Source organism: Saccopteryx bilineata, chromosome 3 (assembly GCF_036850765.1).
Source record: "Saccopteryx bilineata isolate mSacBil1 chromosome 3, mSacBil1_pri_phased_curated, whole genome shotgun sequence".
NCBI classification, from domain to species: domain Eukaryota; kingdom Metazoa; phylum Chordata; class Mammalia; order Chiroptera; family Emballonuridae; genus Saccopteryx; species Saccopteryx bilineata.
Genome location: NC_089492.1, coordinates 125,765,042 through 125,782,633, shown reverse-complemented (window position 1 = coordinate 125,782,633; position 17,592 = coordinate 125,765,042). Strand labels below are relative to the sequence as shown.

Below are 17,592 nucleotides of genomic sequence, written 5' to 3'. Positions count from 1 at the left end.
GTTGGTTTGTTTTGCGTATTTGCTTACCTTTCATGGTCAGCCTTCCTGATGACAAGAAAATCATCAGGAAACTAGGAAATCTTAGTTTCCTGACAAATATATGCCTCTTAATGACTTAGCATTTTATTATATGCTTTTAAAACAATTTCACATATAATTTTCTTTGATCCTACAAATAATACTGTCTGGTGGGTATGTCAAGAAATGCTCGTTTTCCAGGGGAAAGCATGGAGCCTTCGTGCTATTGTGACTGTGCTGTTCCACTCACACTCCATCATGGCCCATTTTCCCCTTGCAGTGAAGGTTTCTTTGTCTTTGGGATAGTTCTCAGATCAATAAAGTCTCTGAGTAGACAGCTAAATGGTAAGGGTTAGGAAAATATAGAATTGGATTTGAACTGGGAGACCTAGGTTTTAGCCCGTTGGTAGCTAGATGATTTTGGTCAAATCACTTAAACTGTGTTCTCCTTCTCAAAACTGGCAGCATCAAAACCTATTTTATGGAGTGGTTTGTGAGGTTCAGATGAAGTAATATATTTGAAATTGTTTCATAAGCTTTAAATTAGTATAAAAACAGGAAATACCATAACAACTTTGGTCCTAGATCCTTATTTCCAGTGGAGCAGTCCTAGATACCTTAAAGTCTAAGACAGTGGTATTTTTTTCCTGTACAAATGAAACTTTTCTCTAAATCAAACCTTTGGCCTTTGCACAAATAACAACCATTAAAGTAGACTGGTTGATATACTTGTTGACCGAGGACGCACCAACAGAATTTTAGACTCAGGGTAAAACAAAGAAAAGTTTATTACACTCGCGAGCGGGCCCAAGGCAAGGAAATGGCCAAGAGCCCCGAGCCACTTCAGCAGGCAAGTTTTATACCTATTTTCAGGGAGAGGAGTTGTAACAGTTCTCAGGGTAATTGATGGGCAAACATCTGCTTAATTTCATGGAGGGGAGTTGTAACAGTTCTCAGGGTGATTGATGTGACATAACCTATTCCCGGTCCTTGAGGTAAGGAAGGTGTTAGACTCCCAGGATGACTAGGAATAGATGAGTCCTTGAGATAGGAAAGTCGTAAAACTCCCAGGATAATTAGTGCAACCCAATCCTGGAGGATAGATAGGGACTTTTCCAGCTGGGGGCTTTCAACTGTATGACTGGTTACTAAGGCACGTCTGACTAAAATTTAATTTGGGGGAGCCAAGTGCTAAACGCAAAATTCACTTCTGTATGAACCGCTTGCTTGCTACATTATAAAAACCCCTAAATTGTAGGCGCTCGGTGTGACTGCCGCCTGAGCTCACCCCTGCGCAGGTTTTGCTTTTTCTTTGCCATAAAACTTTGTTTAAACTCTCTAAACATCTCCAGTGTCTATTTTACCCGGCGAGTGCAACAATTGATTGCCTCAGATGCTTGCGGCCTTGCCTTTCCGATAAGCCCCTAATCAAACACCGGATGCCTGCGGCTTCTTCAAGGAGCCTGGGCAAACATCTAGGGGCTGGGTGGGCCAGTTATTGTTTTACAAGCCAAGATGAGTTAAGCAAAAATCAGACGAAAAAGATCAGACGGAATCCACTGTTACAATAATGATTGTTAAACTATGGGTGAAGGGACACTGGATAATTGGATTTATTTGATCTTAAGTAATATTTTTATTTTCCAAAGCATCATAAAACAAAATTTTAAAGAAAATTTGGTGTAAAAAAGTCACAGCCATGACCATTTGTGTGCTCACAGGGCTCCAAGTAAAGCCTCACTCTAGTGAATCTCCAAGTGTTTCATTGCTGCTCATATGCTGTGTGTTCATGTATTTTGCCTTCTGTTTGCATTAGGGGACAGATAAGCTAGAGGTGGTACTAAAGCTCTAAAATATGGTGGACAGGATTGAGGAATTTTCTTTGAAAATTAGTGAAAAGATTTAATGATTTACTTTTTAAATTGTGGTTAATATATATATAACACAAAATTTACCATTTTAAATTGGACAGTTCAGTGGCATTAACTACATTCACATTATTTTGCTACCGTCATTACCATCCATCCACAGAATGTTTTTTCATCTTGCAAAACTGAAAACTCTGTAGTTATTAAATAATAACCCTCTATTTCTCTCTCCAGTCCCTCACAACCATCATTCTGCTATATGCCTCTGTCATATAAATGGAATCATGCAGTATTTGTCTTTTAATGACTGGCTCATTTCATTTAACATAATGTTCTTGAGGTTCGTCTGTGTTGAAGCATATCAGAATTTCCTTTCTTCTTAAGGCAGAATAATATTCCACTATATGCATATACAATATTTTGTTTATCTGTTCATCTGTTGGTGGACATTTGGGTTGCTTCCATCTTTTGGCTGTTGTGAATCATGCTTCATTGAACATGGGTTTACAAATATTTCTTTAAAACCCAAGATTCTTTGGGGTATATACTCAGGAATGAAATTGCTAGCTCCTGTGGTAATTCTGTTTTTAGAGAAACTGCCATCTGTTTTCCATAGAGACTACACCTTTTCACATTTTTACCATCAGTGCACAAGAGTTTGATGAAAAATTTTTTATAGCAACTTCTTAACACTGACCTGTCAACATCAGTCTTCCACAAGACTAAGCAAGAATGCATTAGTTGTCTTATAAGTGCTTCTACCTAGAATTAAAAATAAACTTTTTTAAAGTGCCTCTTAGTTTATGGCTCTCTAGCATCTCTTGAAAAGTAAGCAAGAGGAAATGTGTTTTTTTAGTGGTTTGTTGTCAAGATAGGCATTCTTCTCAAAGCTATTTGCCTGGCATTTTCCTCACTTCCAGCTTCTGTCCTGTGATATTGAAACATCCAGAGTTGCTTGACCAGTGGTCGCACAGTGGGTAGAATGTTGACCTTGAATGCTGAGGTCCCAGGTTCAAAACCCTGGGGTAGCTAGCTTGAGCGTAGGCTCACCAGCTTGAGCATGGGGTAGCCGGCTTGAGTGTGGGATCATTGAGATGACCCTATGCTCGCTGGCTTTACCCCAAAGATCACTGGCTTGAAGCCCAAGGTCACTGGTTTGAGCCCAGGGTTGCTGGCTTGAGCAAGGGGTCACTAGCTCATCTGGAGCCCCCTGGTCAAGGTACGTATGAGAAAGCAATCAATGAATAACCAAAATGCCATAACTATGAGTTGATGCTTCTTATCTCTATCCCTCCTCTCTGTCTCTCCATCTCTCTCTCTTAAACAAAAATAGGTTCAAGATTATCTTCCTGAAAATTCAGTTCTCTAGAATGAACTTGGGCTGGGGCATGATGGTTGACTTTTGCTTCTAACTTGCAACTGTTTCAGATTTTAGTATCTGGTTTCTTAGTGACTGCGATTATTTAGAGTGACTACATGTTAAAAAACGGCATCTCTCATAACAAGACTTCAAGGCTTACACCTCAAGTTAAACAAAACATAAATTAACAAAGCCACCACGCTGTAGCAGTCAAATCATCCTTCTTGATGGGCCCACATCAAGCCTTTCCATGTTGGTTAGTTCAACCTGTTTTATTCCACACGGCTGAATTCTTAACTAAAGGGTTGGAATGGGCCTTGAGCAAGCCCTTAGTCTTATGAGCCTATGTAACAGATATATATTCTCTCTTGATATTTTAAAAGTGAAAACTCACAACATGCAGTACATCCCAGTCTCATTTGAGGAAATGGTTTTGATTGCCTTAGCTTAGACTGATAAATGAAGGATGTATTACCTTTTGCCTTGTAGTTGATATTTTTAATAACTAAATCTTGAGAAGAGAGGTATAAGAGAAATTCTGAAATGAATTAATTCCTACCTCCAACTCTAAGCAACTATTGCTTCCTCTTTTCTCCTCTTCCCCAAAGCCACTTATGTTTAAGAGAAGAGGGGGAGGTGCTTTCTCTTACTTACCTCTCGCCTTAATTTCAAAATACTTACAATCTTCTCCTTTAAGAGCATTCTCTGTTTCCATTATCCAGGTTAACTAATTTTATGTGTGCTGTTCTTTAAAGGTTCACTTTTCAGACTTTTTTTTTTTTTTTTTGTATTTTTCTGAAGCTGGAAACGGGGAGAGACAGTCAGACAGACTCCTGCATGCGCCCGACCAGGATCCACCTGGCATGCCCACCAGGGGCGATGCTCTGCCCACCAGGGGGCAATGCTCTGCCCCTCCAGGGCGTCGCTCTGCCGCGACCAGAGCCACTCTAGCGCCTGGGGCAGAGGCCACAGAGCCATCCCCAGCGCCTGGGCCATCTTTGCTCCAATGGAGCCTTGGCTGCGGGAGGGGAAGAGAGAGACAGAGAGGAAAGAGGGCGTGGGGGTGGAGAAGCAAATGGGCGCTTCTCCTATGTGCCCTGGCTGGGAATCGAACCCGGGTCCCCCGCACGCCAGGCCGACGCTCTACTGCTGAGCCAACCGGCCAGGGCCACTTTTCAGACTTTTAACCATAACTTCAGTGATTCTCCAGGCTCTTAACTTGATTCATTTTTACTTGGAAGCCCTAGCATCTTGAGAAAGAACTGAATGTACTAAATGGAAATGTGATAGGAAAACACCACCAACAGAAGAACATGAGTAGGCAATTCAGAAAAGACAAACTATGAATTACCAGTAAATATATATTTTAGAAAGCTTATCATCTTGATGAATACAAGAAGAACCAATTATAAGACAATGAGACACTGCAACTTCTGCTGTTAGATTAGTAAAGAGGAGCAACCCAACCTCCTCAGGCTTGGGGAAGGTATGAAAAACAGACACGCTAGGAGGACAGATTGGCAGTTTATAACTCAGCTTCCAGGAATTTACTTTCTCTTTGACTTCACAATTCTTTTCTTAAAAATTATTCTAAGAAAACATGAGCATGCTTAAATAGTTATCAAATGACTAGAATTTATAGGCTATAAATAGAAGGGTATTCATTTCAAGTCTTAAGAGTGCATTTTTCGCCTGACCTATGGTGGCGCAGTGGATAAAGCATCGACCTGGAAATGCTGAGGTCGCTGGTTCAAAACCCTGGGCTTGCCTGGTCAAGGCACATATGGGAGTTGATGCTTCCAGCTCCTCCCCTCTCCTCTCTTTCTTTGTCTCTCCCTCTCCTCTCTAAAATGAATAAATAAATAAATAATTAAAAAAAAAAAAGTGCATTTTTCTCTTCAAGTGAGGCTATGGGTATTTCTTATTTTTAGCCTTTTGTTAATCTTTATTTTCTAAAATTTCAAACATGTTTTGCTTTTGTATTAAGGGATCAAACCATGAAGGTTTGTTCTTTTTTAAATCAAGGACCAAGCTTAGACATCCCTCACCTTCTTATCCTGCTTTTCCTATCTGTGCCTGTCTGGGCTGTTTGCAAGTTGAACAGCATGTTCAGTCAGCTCTTCATTTTCCAAAACCTGCTACCTTGGGGCCAGTCATCTTACCTCCTGCCTATATAACAGAGGTGCCCAAGAGTGTCCCTCCCTGTGGTTATTACCAGTTCAGATCTCCAGTTTTATCTCTAAGCAGTCTATCATCTTTTTTTTTTTTTAATTAAAGGAGAGGTGGGGAGGCAGACAGACAGCTGCTCAGTTACTTGGCAGCTGAGCTATTTTAGCACCTGAGGCAAGGCCATGGAGCCACCCTCAGCGCCTGCGGCCAACTTGCTTGAACCATTCGAGCCATGGCAGCGGGAGGGGAAAAGTGAAAGAAAGAGAGAAGGGGGTGAGGAGAAGGGTGGAAAAACAGATGGTTGCTTCTCCTGTGTGCCCTGACCAGGAATCAAACCTGGGACTTCCACACACCTGGCTGACGCTTTACTGCTGAGCCAACCAGCCAGGGTGCAGTTTATTTTATAAGTAACCAGTTCCTACTTCCCGTTTTTTCTGTTTATGTTAGATGATTGACATTTAGAGGTGGATAGGACCTTTAAATTTATCTTCATCTTATCAGTAAGAAAACTTAGATCCAGAGAAAGATAATGATTTGTCCAAAGGGCCATACAAACTTAGTGCAGAACTCAGGTCTCTTATCTTGTACCTTTTCTCCCTCTATGAGACCATGCTGCCTCCTTCTCACGTTTCACTTCATTCAAGGAATTCTGCTTATTTTCATTTTGCACACAGTTTTGGAATAAAATCTGGAACAACCTCCATTCCACTATTGTAATCTCAGTCCTCTGTGGTTTGGTGATCCCTCATCTAGTCCTCTACCTTCATAGAGAAGTTAATCTCTTCTTATGTACAAAACACTTTAATTTATGCACACACACATTAACTCTGATAAATAGGCCCATTCTCTATTTACAAGTGAGTGATACTTAGAAAAATTAGGTACCGTAACTTAAATTCAGACTGTTTTACTCTTTCATGTAGCTTATTTATTTTGGAGAACTTTGCAGACCCTAGCTAATGTCCCCAAAATGTACAGCATCACAACAAAAGATTAAATAATACTGTCCCAAAGTCCAGGAATTCTCCCCAACACAAACACAACACGTGTTTAGATTCTGACACTAGCTTTTAGAAGATCAGAGTCAGCCTGAGAACTGGACCATTTCCATCTATTCAGAATTTCCCACTACTTTTCATGTAGTGGGATATGATGGGGTCATGTACTTGTGAATTCTAACATAAAGGAAATGTGAAGCCCTTGAAATGTTTCTTGGTAAGATTAAATCATTGCAAAATGCAATTAATGAGTTATTTCTTAGGTTTACTGGTCTGTCACCTTGTATAATTGAGAATTATAGTGTGAGTCTGTCCATTTCAGTGTGTGCTGGGTTTTGCTTTCATATTCAGAGAAGTTATTTCCCATGCTTCATGTAAAATTTTAGAAAGTCTGTGTTCATTAGACATCAATAAGTTGTGATATTGCCCATGTGGCGCTTGATCAGGGTTTTGGATTTTAAGGAACTCTTCCAGCACAGTTCCCTAAATTCCCCACCATCTTCTCTACACTGCTCTTCCCCACCCGTCTACCCACCCTGCCCTGATACATGCCTCAGAGTGTTTTTATACAACTGTAAGACACAGGAAAGAATTCATAAAACGAACGCTATCGAGGCCAGCCCTTGATGCACATGGGAGGCCTCCAGGCTGTGATTTATAGACTCTCAGCCTCCTGTATCCTTTCCTGTGCCTCTCTTTACATCCTGTCCTCAAGTTCTTCATTTACAGTGACCAAAAATAAACCAATAATAGCTTTAAATATGACCTCTTCTAAGAGTCTACAGTTTAAAGCAGTCAAGGCTTTGGATAAACCAGAGAATGATTCCCTAGTGCATAAAACAGTAGTTCTCAAACTTTTTGAAGTCGGGGAGCTTTAAAATCCTACAAATAATTATAGGCGCACTATATACAAATTTCTGAGAAATATGTTATGATAAGTCAAATATTAAAGAAAAATATATAAAGTCCAAGCATGCTTTTATGGTAATTAAACAAAATAAATATGACAAAATTAAATTTATTCTGACATTAGAAACACTTTTATGTTATGTATTTTGAGTTATGCTTTTTAGAATTTGTAAAAAAGGGGTTAAAAAATAAAAAACAACAAATAAGTTATCTTTTTATATATATAGATACATTTTTAGTAAGATTTAGTAAATTCGGCAGGTCCTGGCACGAATGTGTTGTTTTTTCATTCTTGTGTTTATGAGAATCATGAGCCTGATATGTCCTAGCGATTTCTGCAATGTTTCGGCATATATTTGAAAGGCAAACTCTCATTTCCTTGTCAATACATTGAAGAATTCCTCTCTTTTTACTCTTAATTGTGTTGAGTGCAGAAAACCCCCACCATACATACCTTAATTTTACAACAAACAAAGGATAGAAGAAACTTGCCTCCAGTCTTTCCGGGGAACATGGGGGGGGTAGTGTAAACAATCCAGCACCACAGTTTAACAGCCTTTTGCAACCTAATCAGGCAAGTGAGGTGGGGGGTTGGGCAGATGGTCAGCTTACAGCCAATTCCCCACACCTCTGTCCCCCAAAAACCTAAACTCCAAAATCCCTGTTGGTTTTTTGGTCCCCAACAGGCACACCTGGAAATTTTCTAGGGCGCACATTTTGAGAACCACGGGCATAGAAGATCTGGGTCCTAGTCCTACCTAGCTCTGTGGCATACTAGCTGTAAGCTCTTGATTGTTTATCTTTTCTGAAGCTAGTTTATTCATCTGCAAATGAGAAGGCTGATTGGATAATTAAGATTTGTGGTTCCTTCTAGTGCCAACATGTCTTTTACAGCTTGATTATTGTACATGGGACCATGTCTGTGTGAAGGGTCTTCCTCCTATGTTGATAGAGACAGGCAGACCTTGTAGGCAACATGTGGAAGAAACTTTGAAGTTAAGTCCAGGCTCTACCATGTCCCATCTATGATTTGCAGCAAGTCACACATTCTCACAGTCTCTGATCTCCATTCTCCTCAACTATGTAGTATTTCCAAATTCAGGGTTTTTTGTAAATGATGAATGAAAATGTTTGACATTCAACTCTCCAAATGTAAGCGATGAATGTGGTTATAATGGTGCCTGGGGACCAGCACTGAGTCATTGAGAGCCTATTCTTACTCTGAGATTACTGGGAGTGAAAGAAGCTGGGCCTGACCTGTGGTGGCGCAGTGGGATAAAGCGTCAACCTGGAACACTAAGGTTGCCGGTTCAAAACCCTGGGCTTGCCTGGTCAAGGCACATATGGGAGTTGATGCTTCCTGCTCCTCCCCTTTCAATCTCTCTCTCTCTCTCTCTCTCCCCTCTCTCTAAAAATCAATAAATAAAATATTTTTAAAAAAATAAAAAAAAATAAAAAGAAAGAAGTTGGTTTTGTACATGCCATCCACCTTCGGATGCTGTAGCCTTGTACTCTCTCCTAGTTTTCTGCCTGGTAATTACTTTGTCCCCTGTGCCTCCCTCCCCTAGTTCCGGTATATGAGTATTCCCAGGCAGCAGTGCCACACAGATTACCTGTGTGAGTATGTGTTACTTTGAGGTTCAGTTGGAAAACAAGCCTCCCTAAATTTGACTTCTTGCCTCATCCCCACTCCACTTCATCTCCCCACGCAGCACACATCCACGTGCATGTGCACATGTACTTCATAACTCTCTTACATGCTTTGGCTAATGACTAACAGATTAGATTCTTCTTGAAGTTTCTATTTCTGGTTGACAGCTCCCCCCATTGACCTCACCTCTCCAGTGAAACCTAAAGACAGAGGTGAGACAGAGACTAGAGGGTACCAAGAACTGGGGATGCAGAGATTAATATGACATCTTTCCTGCCTTCAGTTGTGTAAGGACTGCAAGAGCATTGAGCGTGGAGTGCTCCAGAAGTTCCCTGTAATGTGGTGGGAGAGGGTAGGGGAAGGCATTGTGATATTTAAGTGACCGTTACAAAAAGGTGTGGGAGTTTCTCCATTTGACAGTTGAGGAGATAGTGTCAGAAGTGTGAGGAACTGCCTGACTAGGCGATGGCACAGTGAATAGAGTGTCGGACTGGGATGTGGAGGACCCAAGTTTGAAACCCCGAGGTTGCCAGCTTGAGCACAGGCTCATCTGGTTTGAGCAAGGCTCACCAGCTTGAGCTCAAGGTCGCTGGCTTGAGCAAGGGGTCACTCGCTCTGCTGGAGCCCCCTGGTCAAGGCACATATGAGAAAGCAATCACTGAACAACTAAGGTGCTGCAACAAAGAATTGATGCTTCTCATCTCTCTCCCTTCCTGTCTGTCCCTGTCTGTCCCTCTCTCTGACTCTTTCTGTCTCTGCCACACACAAAAAAAAAACGTGTGAGGAACTAGCCTGACCTGTGGTGGTGCAGTGGATCAAGCGCCGACCTGGAGTGCTGGGGTCACCTGTTCGAAAGCCCAGCCTTGCCCAGTCAAGGCACATATGGGAGGCAATTACTATGAGTTGATGCTTCCTGCTTTTTACTACCCCCCCCCTTTCTCTTTCACTCACCCCTCTCTAAAAATCAATAAATAAAATCTTAAAAAAAAAAGAAAAGAAAAAGTTTAAGGAACTACATCAGGGTCACTGGAGAGTCTAGAAATCAGATTCTGGAAGAATGCTAGCCTCAGGTTTGGCACCAAGATAAATTGCTGTGTTAAAAACAAGCAAATGATTTTGGGTCTTTACTTTTTATCCGTTGCTTTACAAGGCTACAAGTATATGAGTACTAAAAGTGAAAGAAACTGTTACTTTGGTGTTTGTTTTTTTTTGAGAGAAGCTTCTTGGGAGGAATAAAACAAAAACTAATGTTCAAAATAAAAAAAAAATAGACTTTTTGGGAAAACCATCTTATTTTTGCCAGTATGCTGAAAATTGTCAAAGATATTTTAATATCTTGTAATGTCACCTTTAGTTCTAGATGAATGCTGAGAGATGGTACTGTATACTTGGTTAGTACCCTGGGCTTTTTTCCTTGCTGCTAAGAAGCTTCTCTTTTATTTTCTTCCTTTCTTTAATATAAATCTGGTGTAAATGAGAAATGTAGTGTATTCTCATTGAATTCAAAGATAGCTACATGCCGTATATGCCAAAGGTAGTAATTGGTTTCACATATTAAAGTGTTTTTCTGCAGTGCGTTAATTGTACCAAAGAAAATTATCTTGCCAAGACACTAAAATTCATTATTTTTTTTCATCTGTGTAGTTATAGATTACCTTACTTACAAGTCCCCTGAAATTTGGTTTCTATCCCTCAATTAACATTTAGTCTACTCATTTCAATTCCTGATTGGCCTAGAAGAATACAGATTCATTAAAATGTTGTAATATATACATATTTGAACTTTGAGTTGCTTCTTTTTCTTTAACACTTTTAATTTTATCTTAATGGCATTTTATTTCAGTGATAGAAAAAATGGTTGATAGGCCTTTAACTGGGCAAGTTATAGAATTACAAAGCTCAGTCTCCTTGTAAGTAAAAGGAAGATAAGCTCTTAATTCCTTTCTTTCTACACAATTCTATGATGTAATGTTTTGTTTCAAGTTAATCCTCTACCTTTAAAGGTTAAAGGTAAGTAGATAGTTGTTGATGGATGAAGGTTAAAGGAATTATTTTGGAAGGAATCTTACTGTGTACAAATTATCACACATTAAATTATCAGGTATGGCAAATCTGGCAGCTTCTGTTGTTCTTTTATTCTTAGTCATATCAAAAGTAATTCATCTTCAGGCTTAAGTGACTTTTGTGAGATTCAACTTTAAAATAATAAAAGTACCAGCATGTCACAGAATCTCAGTTGGCAGACAATAAATGATTGTTGAAGTTAACTTAGGCATGGTTTATTGTATTCTCTTGGTGAGTTATAAACCATTTCTAAATGCAAGTAAAAAAAGAGATTCAAAACTAAGCCTATGAAGGGAAATGAATAGACAAAGACATATGCATATGTTTATGGCAGCTTTATTTTTAATAGCTAAAAACTGGACATAACCAAGTGTCTATCAGCTAGTGAATGAATCAACAAAATGTACATTCATACCATGGAACACCACTCAGCAATAAAACAGAACAAACCACTGATATGTGCTTCAACCTAGAGGAATCTCAAGAGCACTTGAGATGAACATTGGACAGAAAAGACTGCATCCTGTGTGGCTCCATTTAGAGAAATCCTTGAAGAGGCAGAGCAATCAGGACAGAAAGTAGATAGCCTGTTGCCAGGGTCTGGGGGTGAGAAGAGGTATTGATTAGAAAGGGACACAAGGGTACTTCCTGGGGTGATGGAAATGTTCTGTATCATTATTTCAATAATGCTTATATGAATGTGGATATTTGTTCAGATTCATCATATTATACATTTAAAATGATTAATTTAGTATAAATTATACCTCAAATTTAAAAACAAACCTATGGCAGCATCTTGAATGCCTCATGGAGTGACTACTTCATTTAGGGAAATAATCTTTCTTTTTTTTTTTTTTTTTTTAAAGCTTTATTGTCTAGCTTGGCCAAGCGGCGGGAACTCCGACAGAAATCTGACGGAGAGCGCCGGGAAATAATCATTTTTAAACTTTGAACTTTGAAATATGGGGGGAGGTAGAGGAGTGATAGATGACGGTGGAGGAATACTTGTCTCGGGGTGGCGAACACATAACGAAATGCAATGTACAGATGATGTATTATGGAATTGTGTAACTGAAACCTGTATAATTTTATTAACCAGTGTCACCCCAGTAAATTCAAAAAACTTTTTTGTAAAAAGGAATACTATTTTTAACAAGATAACAACATTTTTATGGTGAATCCATACCAAATTTTGACCCCTAAAATGTATTTGCATAGAAAATGATGAGCTTGCTTTAATATCTCATTGCATTCTTGCTTTTTTTTTTACCTCTCTGCCCAACCTAGAAAAGCTAATTGAGGGACTCAAATCTCCTGACACTTCTCTTCTGCTCCCTGACCTCTTGCCTATGACAGATCCTTTTGGTAGCACTTCTGATGCTGTGATTGGTAAAGTTGTCATCTCTGTTTCTTCAGTAATGCATGATGTGTGTGTCTATTTCAAGAATGATAATTAACTGGCCAACCGATCCCTAGTGAGTAGCCCTCATGAGGAGTGGAAATGCCTCCAAGCCTTCTGCTGTTGGATGATGCCTTGTGCTAACCAAGAAGCCAAGGCTGTTTATTCTCCTTTGTTAGCACCTCAAATGAAGTGTTTTCTCTGGTTCCCAACTGCACCACACTGATATTTTTTCCCTTCTTGATATCCTGAAATTTGTGGAGTGATGTCTTATGAATGAGGAGGAATATGGAAAAATTCACATTTAGTTACAAAAACATTATATGAAAGTTGATTTCGAGTTGGACCTTACCTTTAGTAGATTCTTCTCTAGAAGACTGACGTGCCAGGTATCAGTAACTGAGAAAACGTAGGCCTGGTGGTGAAGCCTCGGGAGTAGACCCAGGGGAGGGGCTTGATCTGCTTGCCCTTACCTTTCTGTGTGCTGCAACTGCAAGGCAGGCAAGACCTCCAAAGTGCCCAGGGCCCCTGTACTGCAGGGGCACAAAGTCCTAGAAGTCAGAGGCCATGACTCTACAGAGAGCTGGGCCTCCAGCTGGGGGATGTCTCACAGTGCAGAGTACCTCCCCGCTGCATCATGGGATGGGATTTGAGATGGACTAGTGACCTTTGGAAGACACTGAGGATGTGAAAGGTCCCCATGTTTAGACCTTAAGAAAAGCAAAATTACCAGAATATATTAAAGTGCCTTTTAGTCCATGTCTTCTGACGTGGGAGATCTCCTGGATGGTCTCACTTGGTGTTTATCTATAAGCACTGAGAATCACCGAGGCTGGGTACAGTGGTTAACTGCACAGGTATGCACGGTGCAGCCCAGAAACTCAAAGCAGCAACAGTAAAGGAACTTTCTGTGCTTCCCATCTTGCCTCAGACTGGCATTTTAGAGACCTGTAAGGAAGGCCTTCACAGAATTGTCCAAAGAACCTCTGACTGCCTTTTCCTTACCCTTTATTCTCCTTTTTTAATGCTCTGTTACAAAAGAAAAAGCTGATGTTGCTGTCGAGAGTCTCATACCAGGACTGGAGCCGCCGGTGGCCCAGCGCCTCCCATCTCAGACGGAGTCTGTGACCTCAAACCGCACAGGTCAGTCAGGGTTCTCTGTAGCATCAGGGCCTGGTCTTCCCACCCCGACAGGTGGTCCTGGGCTTGTTTTGCAGCTTGGTTAGTTCCTCCCAGGAGGGATGCCCTTTTTTGTTAGGACCTCAGCTTCTAGATGTTGAGTGATGTGTTTTCTTGCAAAAAAGCAGAGTATTTTTTGGAGCCATGTTCTCGTAGAGTGATCCCTGGGCTTTCTCTGATTATAGTCTTTCTTTATTCAGATTTTTTCACTGGTGGCAGATTCCTTCTATCTCTTTAATTAAAGAACTTTGCTGAGCTGTAAAGGTGCCCTAACTCCTCCAGGTTACTGAGCAGTGTTTCCCCTCTAATAGTGATTTCCATGGAGCTCGTATTCTGGGTGTTGACATCCTATTCTAGCACAGTGCTTTAGTCATATGTAGGTGGTTTGCTGTTAAAATGTAGGCAAAGTTAAAGTCTTCCCTGGTTCCAGCATTGCTTTCACTCTAATTTCAAAGTTCACTCTTAGTAGAATTTCTTAACTGCCCATAAATACAGATTTGATAACCTTCATTTTTTTTTTTTTTGAGTCCATAATTACCTTAATAAAAGTATTCGATTTCCTAACTTGAAACAGAAACAGAAGTCTAGGAAGTATGAAAATTAACTCCTCCAGGTTAAGAAGTACATTGACAAAGAAGACAATATGGTTTCTTTTCCTTACGCTTGCTTGGCTGTTCTTTCCTAGAAAACTGTCCAGAAAATAATTCATGTGTTAAAATACTTGAACTCTGAATTTTGTCTTCCTTCTGTTTTTTAACTGAAAGCAAAGTTATGTGTTCAGAGAAGCGATTCAAATTTAAAGAATACTACTAGTAAGAGGCAGGATCGTTTTATTTTGAATAGTAATCTGGTTGAGTTCTAGAAAGTACTGTTTAATCACATCACATTCCACTAATAATAAGCCAGGGACAACTCCCTTCTAGTCAGATTGGACACTTCATCCTGTAGTAACTTTTTTCTCTGAGTGTTTAGGGAAAGGTCAGATGAAACTCTTTAGTTGCAAAGTTCTTTTTTCCAAATGACATTTGCTGAGAACTGAGCTGATTAAGTTTTATTGGCATCCAAATCACATACTTGTTTATCCAGCAACCTCTGAGCAAAAAGTTCTTCCATACTTATATAGTGAATAAGAGGAATCTAGAAGTACATGTTTCTATAGGTAAAATTCAGAATGCTTAACATGTTTCTTTTGGTTTTCTTTCTCCTGCCTTGACTTGTATATATGACATGTGAATGCAGTAATTTAAAAGCTAAGGTCTAATCTCGTGATATTGTTGTATGTGCCATTTAATGCCGTCACTGACCTGGGATGCCGTTAATCTGGACTCAGATTCTCTCACCGGGGAAGATTCCCTGATCGATTGCTCTCTGCTTTCTAACCCTACCACTGACCTTCTGGAAGAGTTTGCCCCCATAGCGATCTCTGCTCCAGCCCATAAAGGTAAATGCTTTCTTCTTCTTGGGCCTGCCTGTATCCTTAGAGGAGAACTGAACAACTCCTGAAAGTTTTCCTTACCAAAAGTCTTTGCTAGTGAAGGGTTATAACTATCTGCTCAGGTGGAAAACTTGGGTTTATATTCTCAGCAACTATGTTATAGTCCCTCTCAGAAAGAATATTTAACAAGGCAGAGATAGCAGATAGGTGGTGGTATTGCTTCCTGCAGTCACCAGAAATACAGATACTCCATGAGATTTAGAAAAGACAGAGCTTACATACCTTTGATGTAACTCAAGTAGATGGTTGAGTTGATTAGCCACTAACTAATTATTAATATGATACTTGTTTGCCCTAGAACTTTAAAAGGTTTAACCAAATATATATATGATGGAAAATATTTAGATAGAAAATTTTTGGATAGTGATAAGTAGGCATCATTCTTCAAAATCAGCCCTCAAAAATTGAATTTGTAAAAGTTTTTCATTTTAGTCACAATTGATTACTGGATTTCTTTTTTTAACCTACCATTTTCACTTCTTAGTCTCAGGTTAATACTGATTTGTAATTCTGCTGGATGGTGTAGCTTGCATTGACCTCTCTTCAGTGAGCAGTTTGTGAATGGGATGGGCACGATGCCTGGCTTACTGCACGCAGGCATTCCCTAGCCTTCCTTCTGTGCTTAGATAGTGAACGTGGTTTTCTAGAAGGAGCAAGTACAGTAGAAAAGGAACAACTTAAAAGTCCTCCCTGAAGGAATTTCAAACAGGAAGCCTCCCCAAGATGACTGAAAAGTAATTAGACTGTGGTCTGCAGTGGTAATAGCTGAGCTTTTGTTTTTACCCTTTATAGCGTTAACATGATTATGTTTTTATAGAGCATGTAGTAAGAAGTTACCTGTTAACTAAGTATGTCTGGCAGGAGTGTGCCAGCGGCACTGTGTAATTACAGAGGAGCTCTACTTGCAAAACAGGCGCTCTGCTAGCATTTGCTGGCAGGATAGCCTTAATTAGAAAGAAGAGTGTTCTAACAAGCTTGTGCGGGAAATCTCAGTGCATGGGATCTTGTGCCTCAACATTCCCTGAGGCATCAGAGTTCTTTGAAAGTCTTTTTTAATCATCAAAGGGCAGTGAGTCCTTCCAAAAGCATTTGTTTGCTCTGTATATAGTGGTTGCTTCGCAAAAGGCAACTACCCTGGTCCATGGTTTCCAGTTTTTCAAATATTCTGTCAGGCCTCTGTTTGCTCAATAAAGAAGATAAGCAACTAAGTCCTGTGCCTTTGTGAATTACTGAGGTTGAAGAAATACCTCACAGTAGCTGCAATAAAGTCTTATAATGGTAGAGAGAATTCATCCTGTAACCATTCTGCCTCATCCTTTATAAAAGTCTTAACATGGCCAGCGATAAAGCATTTTTTTTCTATTTCCTTAAGGTTTCCAATTTTGCTACTTTTATTTCAACTCAGGAAAATAAGCATTTTCATCTTCAAAAAATTGCAGTGATTGTTGGGAACTTTGTGCCTCTTACATGTTCTCTCATTTGCTAATCTCTGCTTCTGTTGTTTCTGCTTGTGTACTTGCATTATGTATTAAAGCTGCAGAAGATAGTAATCTCATCTCAGGTTTTGATGTCCCTGAGGGCTCGGACAAGGTGGCAGAAGATGAGTTTGATCCTATTCCTGTACTGATAACCAAAAACCCACAAGGTAAGAAAGAGAGGATGGGGAAAAGAGCTTGATGGGGAAATCAGCTCTCTACAAAATAGCAGTGTACCTAATCTGCAGGAGGGGAAAAAAGCAACATTTAATGAAGGAAATTGGGGGTAATGGCACTCATTGTGGGCTGGGTCAGTATAGATAGAAATACAGATACAGATGCTGATAAGAGGTATCTTAAAGCCCGACTATGTTAGAGAGAAGAAAAATATTTAACTAAAAACTCGTTTTTACAAAGTTTCAAGCCAAAAATAAAGTGATCTTTCAATCAGTGGAAACCTGAAGGCATATATCAAGAAAAAGCACTGAGCATTTTTCATCATGATTAGAACAATTTGTAATAAGTATTTTTCTCAAAGAAGTAGCAACGGTGCTTTGTTATATTTTGCATCTTTTGGACATTCACAGAGCCTAGTTTTTCCTCTTTGATAGATTCAAATCATTTGAACATGCTTCAAAACACTGAATTGCATAGGACCATCTATATATATACATACATTTTTAAAGAATGTTTTATTGCAGTGGTCTTAATTATTTTCTCAAAGCAAAAATTATTTTTTTACTCTGTCAGACAGGTGATTTTTTACTTTATCAGGGAGATGACTGTATGTTGTAAAGAAGTTAGATAGCAAGCAGTTCTCAGGCAAAATATATATTCCATTTGAAAGGTGTCCTGCCCACAGGATGTTGTGCACAGTGCCTGAACCTTCTGCAGAAGGTGATGGATACCTTATATATTTAAAAACCAACATGTAAGAGTTTGCAAATGTAAATTGTTGCTTCTCTAGGGTTTTGTTTTGTTTTTTTCTCCTTTGCTTGCTCTGCACA

General features: G+C 39.7%; 1 protein-coding gene across 14 annotated transcripts in view; it reads left to right on the top strand.

Annotated features, from left to right (window-relative positions):
- The window catches only part of AAK1 (AP2 associated kinase 1), a 224,210-nt gene that overhangs the window by 192,254 nt on the left and 14,364 nt on the right, over positions 1–17,592 (top strand). For 7 of the 14 annotated variants that reach the window (XM_066267309.1, XM_066267308.1, XM_066267304.1 and 4 more), the window contains 4 exons: positions 12,325–12,426; positions 13,478–13,579; positions 14,946–15,056; positions 16,645–16,755. The exons of 3 other annotated variants lie outside the window; for them this stretch is intronic. In XM_066267309.1, the coding sequence (XP_066123406.1) occupies positions 12,325–12,426; positions 13,478–13,579; positions 14,946–15,056; positions 16,645–16,755 (426 nt within the window). The remainder of the gene's footprint in view (positions 1–12,324; positions 12,427–13,477; positions 13,580–14,945; positions 15,057–16,644; positions 16,756–17,592) is intronic. 4 more of the 14 variants (XM_066267306.1, XM_066267305.1, XM_066267307.1 and 1 more) reach the window with 3 other exon arrangements.